Raw genomic sequence first — 20,787 nt, forward strand, 5'->3', positions numbered from 1 at the left:
AGTGCAGAGCTTGCTTGAGATTTTCTCTCTCCCTTCCCCTCACCCACTCTCACGCAAAATAAATAAACTTAAAAATAAAAAACAAAAGGGGGGCCCCCTGGGTGGCTCAGTTGGTTGGGCGTCCGACTTTGGCTCAGGTCATGATCTCAGTTTGTGAGTTCGAGCCCCGCATCAGGCTCTGTGCTGACAGCTCGGAGCCTGGAGCCTGCTTCGGATTCTGTAGCTCCCTCTCTCTCTCTCTCTGTCTCTCTCTCTCAAAAATAAATAAACGTTAAACAAAACAAAAACGAGCCATTGTACCTTTTCCACAAAATATGTAAATCACACCATCAGGCTACATGCCTTAAACTTATGCAGTAATATGTTAATTTTTACCAATAAAACTGGAGAAAAAAAAGCCACTGATGAAGACAGTATTATGTATACTGTTAATAACGTTTCTTTCGTGTTGTGAATTTGGGGGAGTGTTATACACTAATTAATTTGCACCAGGCTTACCCATATTACTTACAAAAATAGGACTTCCTTCCAGTGCAGTTTTCAAAGGACTTTGAAAACATTTGTTAAAATCAGAAGGTGTTCCTTTATAAAGTATCTATCCATTATACATTCTCTTGTGGCTTTGTAAGGAGGTGGGGCAAGTGAATTTTCCTACAATGTTTACATTCAAGACTACCCTCTCCAGTGTGGATTCTTCTGTGGCTTCTCACGGACATGCACGGATGGCCTTCCCACGTCCCTTACATTCATATAATTTCTCCCCCGCGTGCACCCATGCGTCCTCGAAAGACTGTGATAAAGGAAGGCTTTCGCCACTTTCCTTCCGTTCGGTTTCTCTCTAGTAGGAGTTCCGTGTATATGAAGGTAACAGCGAGTAGGACTGGACCGTATTGTTTGTGCACAGAGCGTTTCTCTCCAGTGTGGGTGATCTCGTGTATTCAGAAAGAACTGGAACCGAAGTCTTTCCCACATTCCTTACACTCATACGGCTACGCTCCGCTATGAGTTCTCTCGTGGTTTCGTAGAGAACTGGAACGAGTAAAGGCTTTACCACAATGTTTACACTGATAGGGTTTCTCCCCGGTGTGAGTCCGTTCGTGTGTTCGCAACGAACTAGGACAATCGAAGGCCTTCCCACACTCCTTACATTTACAAGGTCCATCTCCGGTGTGCTTTATCATGTGCCTTTGAACGTTTGAGAGAGTGATGAAGGCTTTCCCACACTGCTTACATTCATACGGCTTCTCTCCACTATGGGTCCTTTCGTGCTTTTGCATAGAACTGAGATAAATGAAGGCTTTCCCACACTGCTTACATTCATACGGTTTCTCTCCACTGTGAGTTCTTTCGTGTTTTTGCATAGAACTGAGGTAAGTGAAGGCTTTCCCACACTGTTTACATTCATAGGGTTTCTCCCCGGTGTGACTTCTTTCGTGTTTCTGGAGGGAACAGGGAAAACTGAAGGCTTTGCCGCATTCCTTACATTCATGAGGTTTTTTCCTACTATGACTTCTTTCGTGGTTTTGAAGGGACATGGAGGAACTGAAGGCTTTGCCACATTCCTTACATCCGTATGGCTTTTCTCCACTGTGGATCTTCTCGTGACATCGAAAGTAATTGGGGCAGTCGAAGACCTTCCCGCACTCCTTACACTTGTAAGGTCCATCTCCGGTGGCCTTCATCACGTGTCTTTGAAATATCGCGAGAGGACTCACGGGAACGTTCTCACAGTCGTTACATTCACAGGGTTCCTCGCCCGTGTGACTTCTCTCGTGTTTTCGAAAATACTTGGGACAACTGAAGGACTTCCCACAGATTTTGCATTCATAGGACTTCTCCCCGCTGTGTCTCCTTTCATGGTTTCGAAAGTATACGGGGCAGCTGTAGGTTTTACCACACACCTTACATTTGTACGGCTTCTCGCCCCGGTGTCTCTTTTCGTGACTGCGGAAGGATCTAGGGCAGCTGAAGCCTTTACCGCACTGCTTACACTCGTAGGGTTTCTCCCCGGTGTGCGTTTTCTCATGTTTTCGAAAGTAATTTGGGCAACTAAAGGCTTTCCCACACTTCTTGCACTCATAGGGCTTCTCTCCAGTGTGAGTTCTCTCGTGTATTCGGATGTAACTGGCGTAACTGAAGGCTTTCCCACATTGCTTACACTCGTACGGTTTCTCGCCGGTGTGAGTTCGCTCGTGAACCCGGCAGTAGCTGAGACAACTGAGGGCTTTCCCACAGTGCTTACACCTGTAGGGCTGCTCTCCGGTGTGCGTCCGCTCGTGTTTCTGGAAGTTGTGGCGATACCGGAACGTTTCTCCGCACTGTTTGCACGCGTAGGGCTTTTCGCCGGTGTGGATCCTTTCGTGCTTGCGAATGGACTGGCAGTGCTTGAAGGCTTTCCCACAGTGCTGGCACTTGTAAGGTTTCTCGCCGGTGTGAGTCCTGACGTGTACGCGGATGGACTGGCGATGTTTGAAGGCCTTCCCACACTCCTTACACTTATAAGGCTTCTCTTCGTATTCCTGGTACTCGTACAGTTTGTGGCCAGTGTGGGAGAGCATGTGCCTGCTGAAGGATGAATGATGCCTGAACACCTGTCCACAGAAACTGCATTTACGGAGTTTGATTCCGGTAGAAATCTTCTTTATCTGCTTAGGACTTGGATTCTGGCGGCGGGGGTCTCCGCGCTGACTACCTTCCTTACTTTGACAGGGACTCTCTACCACGCGCCTGCCGGAGAAAGGAGAAGCAGGTTATTAACGGTTTATTAGGAATTTCGTATTCACTGTATTATTGCAATGAGACTTTTTTTTTTTCCGCCATTTTCCCAAAAACACCGTGTATGTGTTTCGTGCTGGTCGTCTGGAAGTGAACGGGTGCTAGGCATTCTGCGAGAGGACTCGATCGCAGCTCTTATCAAAAGGGATGGTCATCAACGGGGTTTCTGAAGACATTTTTCCACGTGTACTATTTTTCACACGTTGAACATCCAGGTCACATTACAGCAAAAATTCTTGACGAAAATATCCAAAAAACGAACAGACTTGAAAACTGGTCTGATTTGTTTTATTTGCTTGTTTTAATTTCATGACAAAGATGCTCTCATGGGACACTCTTTTAATTTATTTATTTACTTCTAAGTAAACATTAAAAAGGTGGGGGGTGGGCACCTGGGTGGCTCAGTCAGTTGGGCGTCTGACTTCGGCTCAGGTCAAGGTTTCCCAGTTCATGAGCCTGCAGCTTGCTCCGGATTCTGTGTCTCCCTCTTTTTCTCTGCCCCTCCCCGCACCTCTCTCTCTCTCTCTCTCTCTCTCAAAAATAAACATTAAACAGTTTTTTTTCAAAATAACATAAAAGAGGGGCGCCTGAGTGGCTCAGTCGGTTAGGCGTCCGACTTCAGCTCAGGTCACGATCTCGCGGTCCGTGAGTTCGAGCCCCGCGTCGGGCTCTGGGCTGATGGCTCGGAGCCTGGAGCCTGCTTCTGATTCTGTGTCTCCCTCTCTCTCTGCCCCTCCCCCGTTCATGCTCTGTCTCTCTCTGTCTCAAAAATAAATAAAACGTTAAAGAAAATGTTAAAAAAAAATAACATAGAAGAGTTGCATGCTCTCTACTAACTGAGTTGGCCAGGCACCCCCAGGGACACTGCTCTTATATGAGTGGGACTCACCTTCGATTTGTCTCATGTTCATACAGACTTTTACTGTTACGATCTTCCCATTTGTCTCCTACAACGCAGACCAGGAAAAATCAATTATAAAAAAATACTAAAATTATTTTAGTTTCTACGTCCCTGATGAACCGTCACCATGGCTGCTTCATTTACCAACGTATTTGCTTTCCACACTTAACCTCTCGAAACAGCACCGATAAACAAGCAACACTGGCTCCCTAGTTGATTAAGTGAATAAGAATATTGACCAAGCAAGTAAGAATATCGTCATCCCTACCTACTGAGGCCAGGTTCCTGAAGGTTTCCTGCATCACATCTCTGTAGAGTTTCTTCTGGGAAGGATTCAGAAGAGCCCACTCCTCCAGGGTGAAGTTCACAGTCACATCCTCAAAGGCCACTGAGTCCTAAAACATCCCATACATGTGTACAGGGGGATGGGTAAGACGGGCAGAACTGGCGATCTATACTCAATTCGTAAGAAATTCACATACGACCCTGACTTCTCAACATTTATTCTACGACTTGGTTCTCAGACTCCTCCTCTCTGGCCACACTCACGTCCTCATGAATTTAACAGCATCACGAACACACGGAATTTACTGCTACATTTTTACGGTGATCACTTCAAATCTTCATTGCTCTCTACTGTCAGGGAACAGAACACCTTGGAGAAACGCTACAGAATCGGAAGAAATATTTCCATCTTAAGACCATCAATTCTTTGTGAGAAAAACTTTCATCTCCTTAAATAACCACATCAGGTACTACTCCATGAAGCCTGGGGTCATAAGTGCACGATGTTTTATGAACAAAAACAGGAAAAAAAAAATGGAAGCTTTTTCTCCTATTCCCATCCCCAAACATGAGGAGCCAGGAGGATCCAAACTATCGAAAGATCCAGCTGGCCATAATGTCCTAACGTCCTGCAGGCCATTGCAGTCATATCCAGCTAGATGAACAACAATACTCTCATAGAAGAGTACAATTCTCATTTGTATAATATTTATCACGGAAATCAGTTTTGCCTTCCGTGCTCTGCCTCATTTCACGGACCAGGATGATATTCAGAGGACTCAACTCAGACGGGAGGAAAAGACGTGACAACTTAGACATCCCCAAAATCCATATACTAACGAGTCTCAGAGTTGCCTCCCATTAATTTTTAGAACACAAAGGCACACAGACCAGAAGAGATTTTCTGACAGAATCATAACTGACCAGGGCCTTGTGACCTTGAGGAACATGTTAAGGCCTGGAGTTTGCAAGGGACTTCGCTGAATTCCACACCAGTACTGAAGATGTATGTGTACGGGATATGAAACAGAGTCCAAAAATCTCATCAAATCCCCTTTTTCTGATTCCTGGTGCAACGGATACCCAACCAGCCATTTGAGAGGCTTTCCTCCCAACTTCTCTCATTTCCGAGTTCCTCTGTTGGGAAGGCAGGACAACAGTCTATCCAAGCACAGGAATCCCTCAACGGATTAATTCCCCTAAATGCTGGTCCGTGAAAGAGATCAGTAATTCAATGATGTCCATGTCTAGGGAACAGCGAAAACGTCCCACCCAGCAATTCTAATGCTAGAATGGCCGGATTCAGTAGAGTGACAGCAAATGAGGAACATTTCTCAGGGAGTAATGAGGTGCCTCATGACCAGTAATGAACTGGTCAGTCATAATTATTCTTTCCACCATGGAACTGCAGAGCACGTTCATAAAAAGTCGTATTATCTAGTGTGCAGAAGAGAATGAACATTAGGAAGCCGGAGACTGCTTAGAAAGCCTTAGAGTGGTGCCTGTGTGGCTCAGTCAGTTAAGCACCTGACTTCAGCTCAGGTCATGATCTCCTGGTTTGTGAGTTTGAGCCCCGTGTCGGGCTCTGTGCTGACAGCTCAGAGCCCGGAGTCTGGAGCCTGCTTCGGATTCTGTGTTTTCCTCTCTCTCAAATTACAGAGATAAAAAGTAGTCATTTAAAGATATGTCCAGGGGCACCTGGGTGGCTCAGACAGTTAACTGTCTGACTCTTGATCTCAGCTAAGGTCTTGATCTCAGGGTGGTGAGTTTAAGCCCCAAGTGGGCGTAAAGCCTACTTTAAAAAAAAAAAAAAAAGGGAAAAAGGTCCATAATATTCTATGCTTCTCAACAAGGCCCATCCTCAAGACAATCTATTTCACAAGAGTATAAGTGACCAGGACTGTCCCAAGGCCTATTCGACCTGGGAAGAGGGAAACAGCCAACTTAAGTGCCTTCTAGCCTTATCACCTCCAGAAGGTGGAGTGCTTCTTCTGAGGATGATGAGGTTTTTTTCCCCCTCGTGACACCAAATATGTGATGTCTGTCCCAACACCACTTCTCCAATTCTATGTCACCAAACGGGTGTCTAACAGTTCAATTCACTTACAACACTAACACCCAGAGTCCACATCAGACTCCATAGGTGAACAGTTCAGTCCCACACACTGCCCCTACTTCAGACGCTGCCTGTGACACTTCTGCTCGGCCGCCCACACATTTGGATCCCCTCCATGTGCCATCATGTACGGTAACTTACATGACACAGACAAGAGGTAGTGATGCCAAGTCAGGTGGTCATACGCCTAAGGGGAGTGGGTTTTGCAGAGCTGCCCCCTCCTCTCCGGACACGCCAACCTTCTAGCACCTGGATGTAGGTGTTCACCCACCTGGACACCCCCCGAATTGGGTCTTCAAGGGTTTTCGTGGAGATTTCATTTAATGGACACAATTTATGAAATCTCTGGCCACTGGTGATTAACTCACTCTCCAATAGCCTGTCTTCTCTCTCCAGATGCTGGGAGCTGGGGCTCAAAGTCCCAAGCCCTTAATCAAGGCTTGGTGTTTATGGTGTGTTCAACCCTCACCCTGCTATGTAGTAGCAGTATATATTTATATTTACATTATATATATATATACACATTATATATATATGTAATATATATATAATATATGCATAATATATGTATATTATACATATAATATATAATATATGTATATATACATATATATGTATATATGTATATGTATACATATACATATGTATATGTATACATATGTATACATAACATGTATATTATATATATATGTGTGTGTGTGTGTGTGTGTGTGTATATATATATATATATGTATATATATGTATAAAGGGGCGGCGCCTGAGTGGCTCAGTCTGTTGAGCATCTGACTTCAGCTCCGGTCATGATATCACAGTTCATGAGTTCGAGGCCCGCAGGGGGCTCTCTGCTGTCAGCACCGAGCCCACTGCAGATCCTCAGTCTCCCTCTCTCTCTCTGCTCCTCCCCCACTCGCACTCTTCTCTTTCAAAAATAAACACTAAAAAAAAATGTTTTTAAAAGACACGATCGGGGCGCCTGGGTGGCTCAGTCGGTAAAGTGTCCGACTTCAGCTCAGGTCATGATCTCGCGGTCTGTGAGTTCAAGCCCCGCATCAGGCTCTGTGCTGACCGCTCAGAGCCTGGAGCCTGTTTCCGATTCTGTGTCTCCCTCTCTCTCTCTGCCCCTCCCCCGTTCATGCTCTGTCTCTCTCTGTCTCAAAAATAAATAAATGTTAAAAAAAAATTTTTTTTTTAAATTAAAAACAAAAAAAGACATGATCACCCCCTTATCACTTAGGTAATTCCAAGGACTTCAAGAGGTTTTTGCTAGGAACTAAGAGACATACCTTTCCCACTGTAGCACAGTAGGTCAAACCCAAGTACATAGATAATAAGCTCCCTAAAGACGGAGACTAAATCATTGGAGAGGAGGATGCTTCCTTCCCCTGTGCCCACACCTACCTCTCTACACATCAACTGGGCTTTTATTTAATATACGTGCACTACCCTGAAAGAACTAAATGCTTTCTGGTAACATCAGGAAGAAAGCCAGGATGTCCCCTCTCCCCAGTCCTGGTCAACCTTGTACTAGAATTCTTAACTAATGCAGTTAAGACCCAAAAAGGAAAAAAAAAAAACAAACAGTATGCAGGTTGGGAAGCTAGAAATAAAATGGTCTTTGCGGCAAAAGACAAGACTGTCTGTGGAGCAAATCGCATAGTCCCAAATGACAAGAAAATCCCTTCCAACTCCAGCTGACCCTTGAACAACTTGGGAGTTAGGGGCACCAAACCCTTGGGCAGTCAAATATCTGGGTACATCTTTTGGCCGCCTATAACTATGGACAGCCTACTGTTGACCGGGATCCTTAAGGACAACATAAAAGCCGATTAACACGTATTTTGTATGTTACGTGCCCTAGATTCTTCCAGTAAAGTAAGCTAAAGAAACATTAATGAAATTATAAGGAAACGTTGATTGAAAAAAATCTACCCACAGGTAGGCCCAGCCAGGCCAGATCAGGCCCTGGGCGCGGTGGGTAATGGCTGCGGGCCTGGCCCCAGGATGGCCACGGTCCATCGCCTGGTAGCTTCAGCTCGGCCAGGCCTCAGGGTGGTGACGGCAGCCTGGAGGCTGGTGGAGCTGCCTCGCCCGCTGGGAGCTGCACCCCAGGCCCACGCCCTTCAGCAGCTGTGGCCACACCTAAGCGCTCCCACCCCCAGGAGGACTGGGGTGCCGTCCCCGCTGGCCTGGGAGGGACCCGACGACCGAAGCTGTCCCAAATGCAGCGCCAGAGGCCAACCTGCTTGCATAGGACTCAGTGGGTGTGGCCTCCTTGTGCATCGCTGATGAGTTTCCCCACTTCAGCCCGGCCTCCTGAAGACCAGCACGAGACGCGCCACCTGACCACCCCGTCAGTACACGGGCGACCTGCAGCCCTGCCCCGTGCCAGCACCTCCACGGGTACTCAGGAGGCAGCAAGCACCACCTCTGGGCCCGTCACTTTTGATTCAGTCCAGGGAAGGCCGGCCGGGGGGTGGGGGCGGGGGTAGCTGTAAATAAATGCCTTGTCGGGGCGCCTGGGTGGCTCAGTCCGTTAAGCGTCTGACTTCGGCTCAGGTCATGATGTCATGGTCCAGGAGTTCGAACCCCGTATCAGGCTCTGTGCTGACAGCTTGGGGGCCAGGAGCCTCCTTTGGATTCTGTGTCTCCCTCTTTCTCTCTGCCCCGCCCCAGCTCACATCCTGTCTCTCTCAAAAATAAACAAACATTAAAAAAAAATTTTTTTTTTTTTTATTTTTAAATTTTTTTTTTCAACGTTTATTTATTTTTGGGACAGAGAGAGACAGAGCATGAACGGGGGAGGGGCAGAGAGAGAGGGAGACACAGAATCGGAAACAGGCTCCAGGCTCTGAGCCATCAGCCCAGAGCCTGACGCGGGGCTCGAACTCACGGACCGCGAGATCGTGACCTGGCTGAAGTCAGACGCTTAACCGACTGTGCCACCCAGGCGCCCCTAAAAAAAAATTTTTAAATAAAAAATACCTTGTGGCTTTTGCTATCATCTCCTTAAAAATTTTTTTACACCCGCGTACCCACAGAGTTCAAACCTGTGTTAAAAGGTCAACTATACCAAGAGAGTAAGGAAAGCTGAAGGACAAAATGTTAATTTACAAAAGTCAATTACTACTTTTTTTTTTAAGTTTATTTACTTATTTTGAGAGAGAGAGAGAGAGAGAGAGAGAGAGCGCGCGCGCAAGCACACGGGAGGGGCAGAGAGAGAGGATCGTAAGCAGGCTCCGCACTGTCAGCAAGGAGCCCGATGCAGGGCTTGAACCCACGAGCGGTGAGATCATGACCTGAGCTGAAATCAAGAGTCAGACACTGAATCGACTGAGCCAACCAGGCACCCTTCACTTTCTAAAGATCCACACAAGGGGGCGCCTGGGTGGCGCAGTTGGTTAAGCGTCCGACTTCAGCCAGGTCACGATCTCACGGTCCGTGAGTTCGAGCCCCGCGTCAGGCTCTGGGCTGATGGCTCAGAGCCTGGAGCCTGTTTCCGATTCTGTGTCTCCCTCTCTCTCTGCCCCTCCACCATTCATGCTCTGTCTCTCTCTGTCCCAAAAATAAATAAACGTTGAAAAAAAAAAAAAAAAGATCCACACAAGAATACAGAACTCATCTTTGAGAAAGGACTAAAGGCAATTCAATAGAAAATGTAGCCTTTAGAGTAAATAATGCAGAAAGAACTAGACATCCATAAACATACACACAAAGAATCCGTACACAGATTTTACACCTCTCACAAAAATTAAACAATGGATCGTAGCCCTGCTACGGAGTGTGACAGGGCGCATGGGCTTGGACTATCCCAGGGACTTGGTGAGGGGGGCGGGGGGTCCAAGCACCACGACGCTGTGACCAAAGCGCAGCAAAGCGAGCACACAGGGTCAGTGGTGATGTCGACCACCCACCCGACCAGTCTTGAAACAGGGACCAAGGAGTCTAATACGTGTGAGTCGGGGGCTGGCAGGAAGGTGGGTGGGGGTGGGGGTGAAGGATCATAGATTTAGTGTAAAATGTTGAACTACAAAACTCCTAAAAGAGAACACATGAGAAAAATCTAGGCGGCCCTGGGTTTGGTGATTGCTTTGGGGACGCAATGACGAAAGCAAGATCCAAGAAAGAAAAAATAAATATGTTTTCATCAAGATGAAGAACTCCTGCCCAGAGAAAGACAGTGTTAATTAAGGAGATGAAAACACAAGCCACAGACTGGCAGAAAATCTTTATAAATCACTTACCTGATAAAGGACTGGTATCTAAAATATCCAAAGAACTCTTAAAACCCGTAGAAGACGAACAACCCAATTAAAAATGGGAAATAGATCTGAACACGCAGGTCAAGGAACAAAAGCAATTTGAAAATGCTGGGTCTTTGGAAAATTGCAAATAAAAGTTATCACCAGCCTCTAGGTGTAAACCCTGACAATTGTTTTTTGGTTGGTTGGTTTGTTGTAATGCAAGGGCCTGAATTAAGCTTTGATTGCTAAGGCATTCACTTCAAAGATGGCCATTTCAAATAAACACACAGCCAGCCTGCAGGAAGAATAAGGCCCCGGTCCCTCACTGAGCCATCTTTTTTGTTAAACATCTTGATTGATTTCAATAACTACCTGGGCCGCTTGTTTTTTCTCCTCCTCCACTTGAAATGCCCGCTCTTGTGTTTTAAACTCACCAAAGAGGGGTGCCCGGCTGGCACATGATCTCACGGTCCGTGGGTTCGAGCCCCGAGTCGGGCTCTGTGCTGACAGTGCGGAGCCTGCTTGGAATTCTGTCTCCCTCTCTGCCCCTCTCCCGCTCAAGCTCTGTTTCTCTCAAAATAAATAAACTTAATAAAAAAAATTAATTTAAATTCACCAACAAAAGGCCTTAATTGACTATTAACATGCATAAGCGTCCTCCATACCTCAAGGCAAGGAGAGCTAAGGAGGGTGAAATTGCGATCACAAGGCTACTGTCATATCCCAAGGACAGGCTCTAGGCTAAAGGCATGAGGAAAACAGTCCCACATTTGAGCAGTCTGGGAGAACTCCGCCTGTGACCACAGAGTCAGTGACTCATGTCCGGACTATAAGCCCGAACCCAGAAGAGTGAAGCAGCCTTGCAACCAGAAACCAATGGCACCACTAGAGGAAAAAAAATGTAACAAAGGCCAATGGCCTCTGTGTCACTCTTCACACCTGACTCGATGGGATATGGGTCCGATTCCGGGCATGATGGTGCTTAAAAAAAAAAAAATGAAAGGACAGATATAAATGTCATCAACATCCGGGGTGCCTGGGTGGCTCGGTCAATTAAGCGTCCCACTTCGGCTCAGGTCATGATCTCACGGTGCGAGAGTTCGAGCCCCGCATCGGGCTCTGTGCTGACCACTCAGAGCCTGGAGCCGGCTTGGGATTCTGTGTCTCCCTCTCTCTCTGCCCCTCCCCTGCTCACGCTCTGTCTCTCTCTCAAAAAATAAATGTTAAAAATTTTTTTCAGGGGCGCCTGGGTGGCACAGTCGGTTAAGCGTCCGACTTCAGCCAGGTCACGATCTCGCAGTCTGTGAGTTAGAGCCCCGCGTCAGGCTCTGGGCTGATGGCTCGGAGCCTGGAGCCTGTTTCCGATTCTGTGTCTCCCTCGCTCTCTGCCCCTCCCCCATTCATGCTCTGTCTCTCTCTGTCCCAAAAATAAATAAAAACGTTGAAAAAAAAATTTAAAAAAAAAATTTTTTTTTCAATAAATAAATGTCACCAACATCCGGTGTAAGCACCCAAGATCCCAGAGGACAAACACCTGCTCCTTGATAAATGCAAAAGCCCAAGGCACGTCCTGGGTGTTCCTCAAAGCTATCATGCCAGCATGCCAAGAGGTCTCTGGCTCTAGAGGGTTCGCCTAAGGGGTTTTCTCAAAGACCCTGTGCATATCACACTAGTGGAGGCAGACCTCAAGCCAGAAGTCTCTTGGGACTCCCTGGAAAGGAAAACTGCTAACTATAAGGGCTCATGGTGCCATCATCCAAAAGTGTCTGGTAACAGGGACACCTGGGTGGTTCAGTCGGTTAAGCGTCTGACTTCAGCTCAGGCCATGATCTCACGGTTCATGACTTCAGGCCCCGAGTCGGGCTCTGTGCTGACAGCTCAGAGCCTGGAGCCGGCTTCCGATTCTGTGTCTCCCACTCTCCTTGCCCCTCTCCCACTCAGATTGTGTGTGTGTGTGTGTGTGTGTGTGTGTGTGTGTGTGTGCGCGCGCGCGCGCACGTGTCTCTGTCAAAAATAAATATGGGGCGCCTGGGTGGCGCAGTCGGTTAAGCGTCCGACTTCAGCCAGGTCACGATCTCGCGGTCCGGGAGTTCGAGCCCCGCGTCAGGCTCTGGGCTGATGGCTCAGAGCCTGGAGCCTGTTTCCGATTCTGTGTCTCCCTCTCTCTCTGCCCCTCCCCCGTTCATGCTCTGTCTCTCTCTGTCCCAAAAATAAATAAACGTTGAAAAAAAAATTTTTTTAATAAAAATAAATAAATAAATAAAAGTTTTTTTAATTAAACACACACACACACACACACACACACACACACACACACACACACAAAGTATACCTTAACTAAAAAATCAAACCTTCCTTGAAGATTTTATGCAGGAAGGAGAGAGGGGAATCAATTGGCTAATTGCGGGTTTTTGATGGTTTGGAACAGGCTCTGAATTGTTACTCACAGCTGCCAAATACATCAACCGGCTGGTATCTCTCAAGACCCTACAATCCATTAAGTTTCTTAAAGATCCATCCAGGCCTCTATGCTTGTTTCTGCCCAGATACCACAGACCCTAAGCTCCCTCAACTTTCCCCTGAACAGGGCAGAGCCAAGAAATACAGCCCCTGCCACCAGTGGAATCCCCTGAGAGGATTACCAGGGCCTCTAACGAGGAGGAAGAGGGAACTGGGAAGGCAAAGGCTCCCAGAGCTACCAACTTATACTAGGACCTCCTTCCAGACTTGGAGATTTGCTGCCTGGCTCTATGCCCATCGTGACATCACAGCGATCACAGCTAAGGCTCCCGGGGAATGGAAAACATTAAGATGAGCCCATCTCCTGCTAGGCGAAACTGGGAAGGTCCAATGGGTTTACTAATTCCTCGACCCCAACCCTTCTTTTCCTACCTTGAAGAGGCCCCCATTTGACCCACGCCCAGAGAAGGATTCCTTGCAGGGCGCTCCCCCTAATCACAGCATGGCACTACCACATCTTGATTGGAACGGTCAAAACCATCCAAAAGGCAAGAAACTCCTAGGAAAAAGCTTGTGTTTCCTTTCTCAGTCCCCTGAAGATGTAAATCTTACCATGCCTTTGAAATGTAAACACCCCAGCAGGTAACTAAAACTGCCCGCAACAGCTGGCCGACAGAAGGAACAAAGAGAGGCTACACGAATTAGGCTTTTCATCGGGTATGTTAAACTACGTGGGAGGCACCGTCGAATCAGTGATGATAAACTCTCAGGTCATAAGTTATGGGTGAATGTTATTAAAAGAAGCGTTCTAGAAATCGCACGAAATTCCCGAGACTCCCCTATGTCCTGGTATAACGTTATCACTTGTAATTCTAGTTATTATCTTGGAATGTTATGTGCCGCAGAAATAAACAAACTGTCCTGGCAACGGCCTCACGATGAACTCTCATCGGATCTTTAACCATGGCCATTTTTAAGTCCTTTGTCACTCAATAGACAGGTGTTTTACTCTGATGCTCTTGCGAGTGATATTCAGAGATATTCGTGGAGATATTCTCAGAGATATTCGTGGAGAGGGCTATAACAAGCCCTCTCGAATTCAGGTTTCTGATAACTTTCAGATCATTCCACTGAACTGGGTAAGAATTTACAGTGCTCTCAGGAAAAACCGCATCCATAAAACTGCTAACCAAAGATCAAGAGAAAGGATTAATTACACAGGACTGAGTGAACTGATAAGGATAATTTTTATGACTTTTTGCTTAAAATTTTCGGACTCTTTAATCTTTTGCTTCCTAGATCTAAGAAAACCCTTTCTCTTAAGCTAGCTATGACTTACACCAATTTATGATAAAGTATACCTTTGTGAACAAAGGTGAAACTATCACTTTTTCCTCCCTACCTGATCTCTCCAGAATTCAGAAACTTTTAATGAGTATTCGCAGTCGCATAATAATACAGTTACATAAAATCAGTAAGAATCTAGTCTCCTTGCAAAGGGACACAATTGAAAACATTAGTTGTATTACCAAGGCTTTGACTGAAATGTTATGTTTAACAGAGACACACGTAGATTCAAATATGAACAGACAGCTTTTTTAAGGAACTAAGGCTGACTTTACGGAGCCAATAAAGCCCCGTGGAAAAATCAAGCCTGATACCTAGTTAATAGGGCTCCCAGCAGCCTTACCAGGTGACTAGGGAAGGTCACTTTCTGTAGGTGCAGGAACCTCAGGATATTTTGAGGACCCCGAGAACAGAGGAATTAAACCCAAACCAGTAGGTGTTGCAGGCAAAGTCTGATGGTTAAGTCCTTGGCTTGGCTTCCTAGCCACAAGAAATTTTTAAAAGTCCAACCTGGGGCGCCTGAGTGGCTCAGTCGGTTAGGCGTCAGCTCAGGTCATGATCTCACAGTCTGTGAGTTCAAGCCCCGTGTCGGGCTCTGTGCCAATAGCTCAGAGCCTGGAGCCTGCTTCAGATTCTGTGTCTTCCCCTCTCTCTGCCCCTCCCCTGCTCATGCTCTGTCTCTGTCTCAAAAATAAATAGAAACATAAAAAAAAAAAAAGTCCAACCTGAGATTCCTTATGAAAAGTTCCAACAAAGCAGACTATGTGGTCAATCACTATTCTTACTGCACTTATGTAAATTACCAGGCCAAATTTATTAAAACTAGACTCAATTTGCAAACCAATTCGTTTTACTATGGTTATCTTAGATAGAAATGGGGGTGGCTATACAGAGAAAAATTAAGTCCTTCATACACCTTTATAAATATTAGATTCTAGCGGCACCATGAGATCAGGACCCGAGCCCAAGTAGGATGTTTACAACCCGCTGAGCCACCCAGGCGCCCCTCACGGATTTAGTTTTATTGCGGGACTCTTCAAATTTGGGACAACGGTTATGGACTGGACTTCAGACTACTGCCCGTTCAACTATCACAGGATTTGCTACCATAATCCGACCTACTTTCTGGGCTTGGACAAACCCTACTCCTGGACTTTCAGCAGATTAACTAACCAGGCAGTTGATGTCCTCACCATCGGACTCTGGTTCGTCTGCATCACAAGGGTGGATTGTAGTGTAAACCCTGACAGTTTCGGGTTGTTTTTTTTTTCTTTTTTGCGACGCATGGGGCCTGACTTAAGCTTTGCTTGCTGAGGCTTTCACTTCAAAGAGGCATTCGCTTCAAAGACAGTATCTAGAATAAACACATTGCCCGCCACGTGACTAGATAAAGAGCCAAACCACCTCCTTTGTTTTGGAGATCTTGGTTGATTCTAACTGACCACTGGGACCATTTGTTGTGTCTCTTGTGATTTAAACGTCTGCTCTTAAGTTTTAAATCCACCCATAATGAGTGTGAGCCAGTAAAATCACAGACCCCCACCCTTACCTCAATAAAATAAGAACCCAAGCCTGGGTGTTGTCTCTCTCTACCGAGGACGTGTGTGACACAGGAGGACGTGTGACCCCCAGTGCGCTGTATAATTTCCAGCTCTTTTGGTTATAAATTTCCTCCCCCCCCCCCAAGTTTCCTGGTGGTTACTGCTGAAAGGGAGTCTTACAGTCATCCACAAGAGCCAGTCCAACCACAACCGGTACTAAGACCCAGCACAAAACGTAGGTGAATGGGGAGCCTGGCTGGCTCAGTGGGTAAAGCACTTAACTCGATCTTGAGATCAACTTGTGAGTTCCAGCCCAACTAGTTTACTTGAACAAACACACCAAATACAGGCAAATGGAGAAACAATCACTGGTAAATCCACAGGATGAAAGAGTCTTCAGTTACAAAAAAACAAAGGAGATTCCCAAGCCAAAACCACATGGAGAAAACTTAAAATCCTATTCCTAAGTGAAAGAAGCCACTATGACAACACTGTCTGGCTCCAAGCATAGGACATTCTGGAAAAGATAAATGTAAAAGACAGTAGAAGATCCTCGGTTGCTAGGGAATGAACAAGGGGGGCGCGAGCACGTGAGATGTTCAGGACAATGACAATATTCTGTACGACGCAGAAATGATGAAGACATGTGTTTTCATATTAGCTGAAGACCTGACATTGTGTAAGAGTCAACCCTACTGTAAACTACTCCAAAGTTGGCTCATCAAAATAACAAATGCACCAGAGTAATAGGAGATAAAAAAATATATATGGGACAGGGGCGCCCGGCTGGCTTAGCTGGAGAAGTGTGCAACTCTTGATCTCAGGGTCGTGAGTTCGAGCCCCTCGTAGGGTGTAGAGATTCCTAAAAAAAAAGAAACAAACCTTAAAAAAAAAAAAAAACCCACCTCTGCTAAAAACTATATGTATATATTTATATATCATGATATATAAATATATGACAGTGTCCAGACAGAGGGGTTATATGGGAAATCTCTGCACTTTACGATCAAGTTTTCTGTACAATGCAAATGCTCTTTAAAAAGACAAGTCTAGGGGCGCCTGGGTGGCGCAGTCGGTTAAGCCTCCGACTTCAGCCAGGTCACGATCTCGCGGTCCGTGAGTTCGAGCCCCGCGTCGGGCTCTGGGCTAATGGCTCAGAGCCTGGAGCCTGTTTCCAATTCTGTGTCTCCCTCTCTCTCTGCCCCTCGCCCGTTCATGCTCTGTCTCTCTCTGTCCCAAAAATAAATAAACGTTGAAAAAAAAATTTTTTTAAATAAAAAAAAATAAAAAGACAAGTCTAGGGGCACCTGCGTAGCTCAGTCAGCTAAGCATCTTGGTTTCCACTCGGGTCATTATGTCATGGTTCATGAGTTCAAGCCCAGCATCTGGGTCTGCACTGACAGGGCAGAGCCTGCCTAGGATTCTCTCTCTCCCACTTCCTCTCTGCTCCTCCCCCACTTGTGCTCTCACCACTCTCTCTCTCTCTCTCAAAATAAACACGTAAAAAACTAAAATCAGAAAGGAAAGTCTCCAAGGCAAAAAAAAAAAAAAAAAAACCAAAGATGATGAACACGGATGCGTTCATATTCATCCCTGATGCTAGAAAACAGAACATCTTTAATTAATCCGAACTTATTTCAATAACCCACTATGCTGCTCCTGGAGGCCCGCAGCCTGAGACTTAGACGAGAAACTTCCACTCCATGCCTTGTTCCACAGCCCGGCTTTACAAATTCTGAGAAGGGGGGCACCTGGGTGGCTCAGTCCACTGAGAGTGGGACTTCGGCCCAGGTCATGATCTCCAGGTTTGGGAGTTCAAGCCCCGCCTTGGACTCTGTGCTGACAGCTCAGAGCCTGGAGCCTGCTTTAGAGTCTGTGTGTGTGTCTCACTCTCTCTCTCTCAAAAATAAACATTAAAAAAATTTTTTTTTCAATTCTGGGAAGGTATGAAAAGCAACGTGAGTTCCACCATGAATGGAAGTGATGCCGTGAGGTTGTCTTGAGTAAAACCGAACACAAATCCTACATGCATTTCCCGCAGTTTCCACCTTGCCTCACACCGTCTCTCTCCACCAGCTTACAGTTCAGGGGCCCAAGTGCAGGGGGGAACCGGGGCCCAAGGGCTGCGCTGTTCCATCAATAAAGGAATCCAGGAAAGAAACTGGACTCAGCACGGACGAGCAGCCCGCGTCCCACAGGACACGAGGAAAGCCACCTTCAGAAGGTTCCCCGGTCTAGACTGTCCCGGTGGAGACAGAAGCCCTGGAGTGGGTCAGTCCCCGCGGAGGGAAGGGAGGGACACCCGAGCAGCCACAGGAATGCGCTCCGGGAGCCCTGCACACCCTCCCCTCCCCTCCCCTCCCCGGGGCAAAGGGAACCTCTCCCTGCCTCAGGGTTCCAGGCTCCCGAGTGAGGACACTCAGCAGGGTTCAGTTTAAGGTTCTGACCCAGATGACCTCCCCATTCACTGACTCGGTTCCAGGACACAGAACTGGACTTTCACAGACTTCTCGACGGACGGACATGATTTATACTGAGCGCACCTCCACCGGGCGCGCAAGACCAGGCCTACGAACAGGCCCAAGGCAATGAGAGCTACAACTCCAGAAAGGCCTCGACTGCCTCGTCACCCCACCCACCCCGAGTGCCATCCCAGATTTCCACCAGCCTGCAGCTTCTCTCAGAATAAAGGGCTCCTTCCACAGTGGCAGTGAGCAAATAGGACACCTGCAGAGAGAGGGACCCCAAGGACAACTGGGGGCTTTCAAGTACTTGCTTTTGCAGGTCTAAGGGGGTCTTAGCTTAAGGTGCTCGTGGCTGGCTCAGTTGATAGTCTGTGACCTTTGATCTTGGGGTCATAAGTTCGAGCCCCACGTTGGTTAGTTTACTTACAAAAAAAAAAAAAGAAAAAAAGATTAAGAAAGAAAGGAAGGAAGGATCTAACAAGGGGGTCTTAACTTAGAGACCCTGACCTCAGGCTTCTGCTTCCCCTTGGAGTTGGGTTGGACACCACTGACATTTTATTTTATTTTTTTAATGTTTATTAATTTTTGACAGACAGAGCGTGAGTGGGGGAGAGGAAGAGAGAGAGGGAGACACAGACTCCGAAGCAGGCTCCGGGCTCTGAACTGTCCCCACAGAGCCCGACTCAGGGCTCTAACTCCCGGACTGGGAGATCATGACCTGAGCCGAAGTCGCATGCTCAACAGACTGAGCCACCCAGGCGCCCTGACACCACCGACGTTTTAAATCACACAAAAGCACAGCTCGAAGAGGCCAGCAAAAATCACTCAAACCCAGTGTTTATGCGGAAAAGAGAGAAGAAAATTGGAAGGCACTCTGCTAGGTCAGCAAGAACCCCCACAAGTAATTATTGCATTCCTGGAGGGGGGAAAAGGTGTTAATTATTATTTCCACGGCAAGTAATTGCCTTTATACACTCTTAATCCTACTTGATTAAGAATCAGGGGCGCCTGGGTGGCGCAGACCGTTAAGCATTCAGCTTCGACTCAGGTCATGATCCTGCATTTGGGGGGTTCCAGCCCGGTGTCGGACTCTGTGCCAACAACTCAGAGCCTGGAGCCTGCTCTGGATTCTTGTGGCTCCCTCTCTCTCTGCCCCTCCCCCACTCACGCTCATTCTCTCTCTCTCTCTCTCTAAAAAACAAATAAACATTTAAAAAAGGAAAAGAATCACAGTTCTGGTCTGCGTATCCACGCCCTGGAAATCCATTTGAACTCACCCCAAATAAAAGAACAAACCTCAGACTCTTACTAGCTGCACTGGGAGGAAAAAAAGGGAAACAACAATTTTTAAGCCGTGCAACTGTAGTACTGGACTATTTTTCTGAAATTACCTCTTTCTCGCCTCTTTGGAAATACTTCACACCGAGTTTCAAGCTCTGCTGATTACATGAATTTTCAGACACTGAAAAACTAAGACTAAAATAAAGTGAAAAAAAATCTTCTAAAAGCAACTTACTCAGAGAGGGGCAGCGCTGACCTGGAACTGTGCTCACAGCACAGAACACTCGGGAAAGTTTCAAAGAGGAACCGCCACCCAAAGGACTTCCCATAGGATGTCTGTGCCCAGGAAAGATCCTGGGGGGGGGGGGGGAGAGGCACAAGGATTTCATACAAAGTAGTTCCAGGTGATTATTCTCGGCGTTTCTCTCAAGTCAAATATCCACACAGAAGACTAGCCTTTTAAAAAACAGCTATGCACGGACTGTGGCTAAATAATGAGCTAAAATGCTGGGTGTTTGAAGTGCACCCATAGAACCAATGATTGATAATGATGCTGTGAATTGGCAAAGGGAAGCTGGCGTTAGGGAAGGCGGGAAGGAACTAGAAATGTAGGTATTCACTGCCTGCCCCAGGGAGAGCTAGGCTGGGGGCGTGTAGCGGGGACAGAGTCACAGACTTCAGACCGTGCTTCCCAAACATCTGGAACGCTCAGGAGAAAATGAGCCCGCCCTGGGGAAAAGGAGGGACTGGGGACCCCACAGGTCACAGCTCCTCCCACGCACAAACGCGAAGGAGTCACGATTGTCCCCCTGACGACCCTCCCCGTGGTCACTACACAATCGGAGGAGACGCGGCTGCGGGTGCAAAGCTGCCCAGGGTCTCCGGGGCCGAAGTCGCCGTGCACAGGACGGGGCAGCCCGGACGCCAGGGTCCCCGCTACCGGCCCAGCACCCAAGCCGAAGGGGACCCAGGCGCCGCCGGCCAACTCGGGTCCGCAGACTCGGGAGATGACCGCGGGGGTCCCGCCACAGCCGGTTCCGGCCGGTTCCAACCGGCCCCTCAGCGCCCGGCTCTGGACCCCGGGAGGCACGCTCACCATTTCTAGGTTTCCTGGGTCCCCCGGCGGCCGTCCTTAGAGCACTGCCCACGGTGTAGCTCACAGCGCGAAATAACGGCGGCTTGAGCAACGTGGCACCTTTAAATCCAGGCGACCCGCGATCCCCAGGGAGGCTGAAAAGCGCAGGGACGTCCGGGGTGGTTGCGGAGCGGCGCCCCACCCACCGCGCCGCCGCCGCCCCTGATTGGACAGTTCTCAAGGCCTCGCCCCCTCACGCCTGAGTGACAGCGGGCGCCGGAGGTTAGGTGTCGGAGCCTA

At 47.5% G+C, this 20,787-nt stretch overlaps 1 protein-coding gene across 1 annotated transcript; it reads right to left on the reverse strand.

Moving 5' to 3' along the window:
- Window positions 1-213: 213 nt before the first annotated feature.
- Window positions 214-20,642, reverse strand: LOC115504265 (zinc finger protein 709-like). Its single transcript, XM_032591266.1, has 4 exons — window positions 20,509-20,642; window positions 3,945-4,071; window positions 3,665-3,722; window positions 214-2,727 (listed from the first exon to the last, which is right to left on the reverse strand). Exons 1-4 carry the CDS (start codon window positions 20,509-20,511, stop codon window positions 990-992), a joined length of 1,926 nt encoding a protein of 641 aa, XP_032447157.1. The 5' UTR covers window positions 20,512-20,642; the 3' UTR covers window positions 214-989.
- Window positions 20,643-20,787: the final 145 nt, after the last annotated feature.

The sequence above is a fragment of the Lynx canadensis genome, chromosome A2, assembly GCF_007474595.2.
Source record: "Lynx canadensis isolate LIC74 chromosome A2, mLynCan4.pri.v2, whole genome shotgun sequence".
In the NCBI taxonomy this organism is placed as follows: domain Eukaryota; kingdom Metazoa; phylum Chordata; class Mammalia; order Carnivora; family Felidae; genus Lynx; species Lynx canadensis.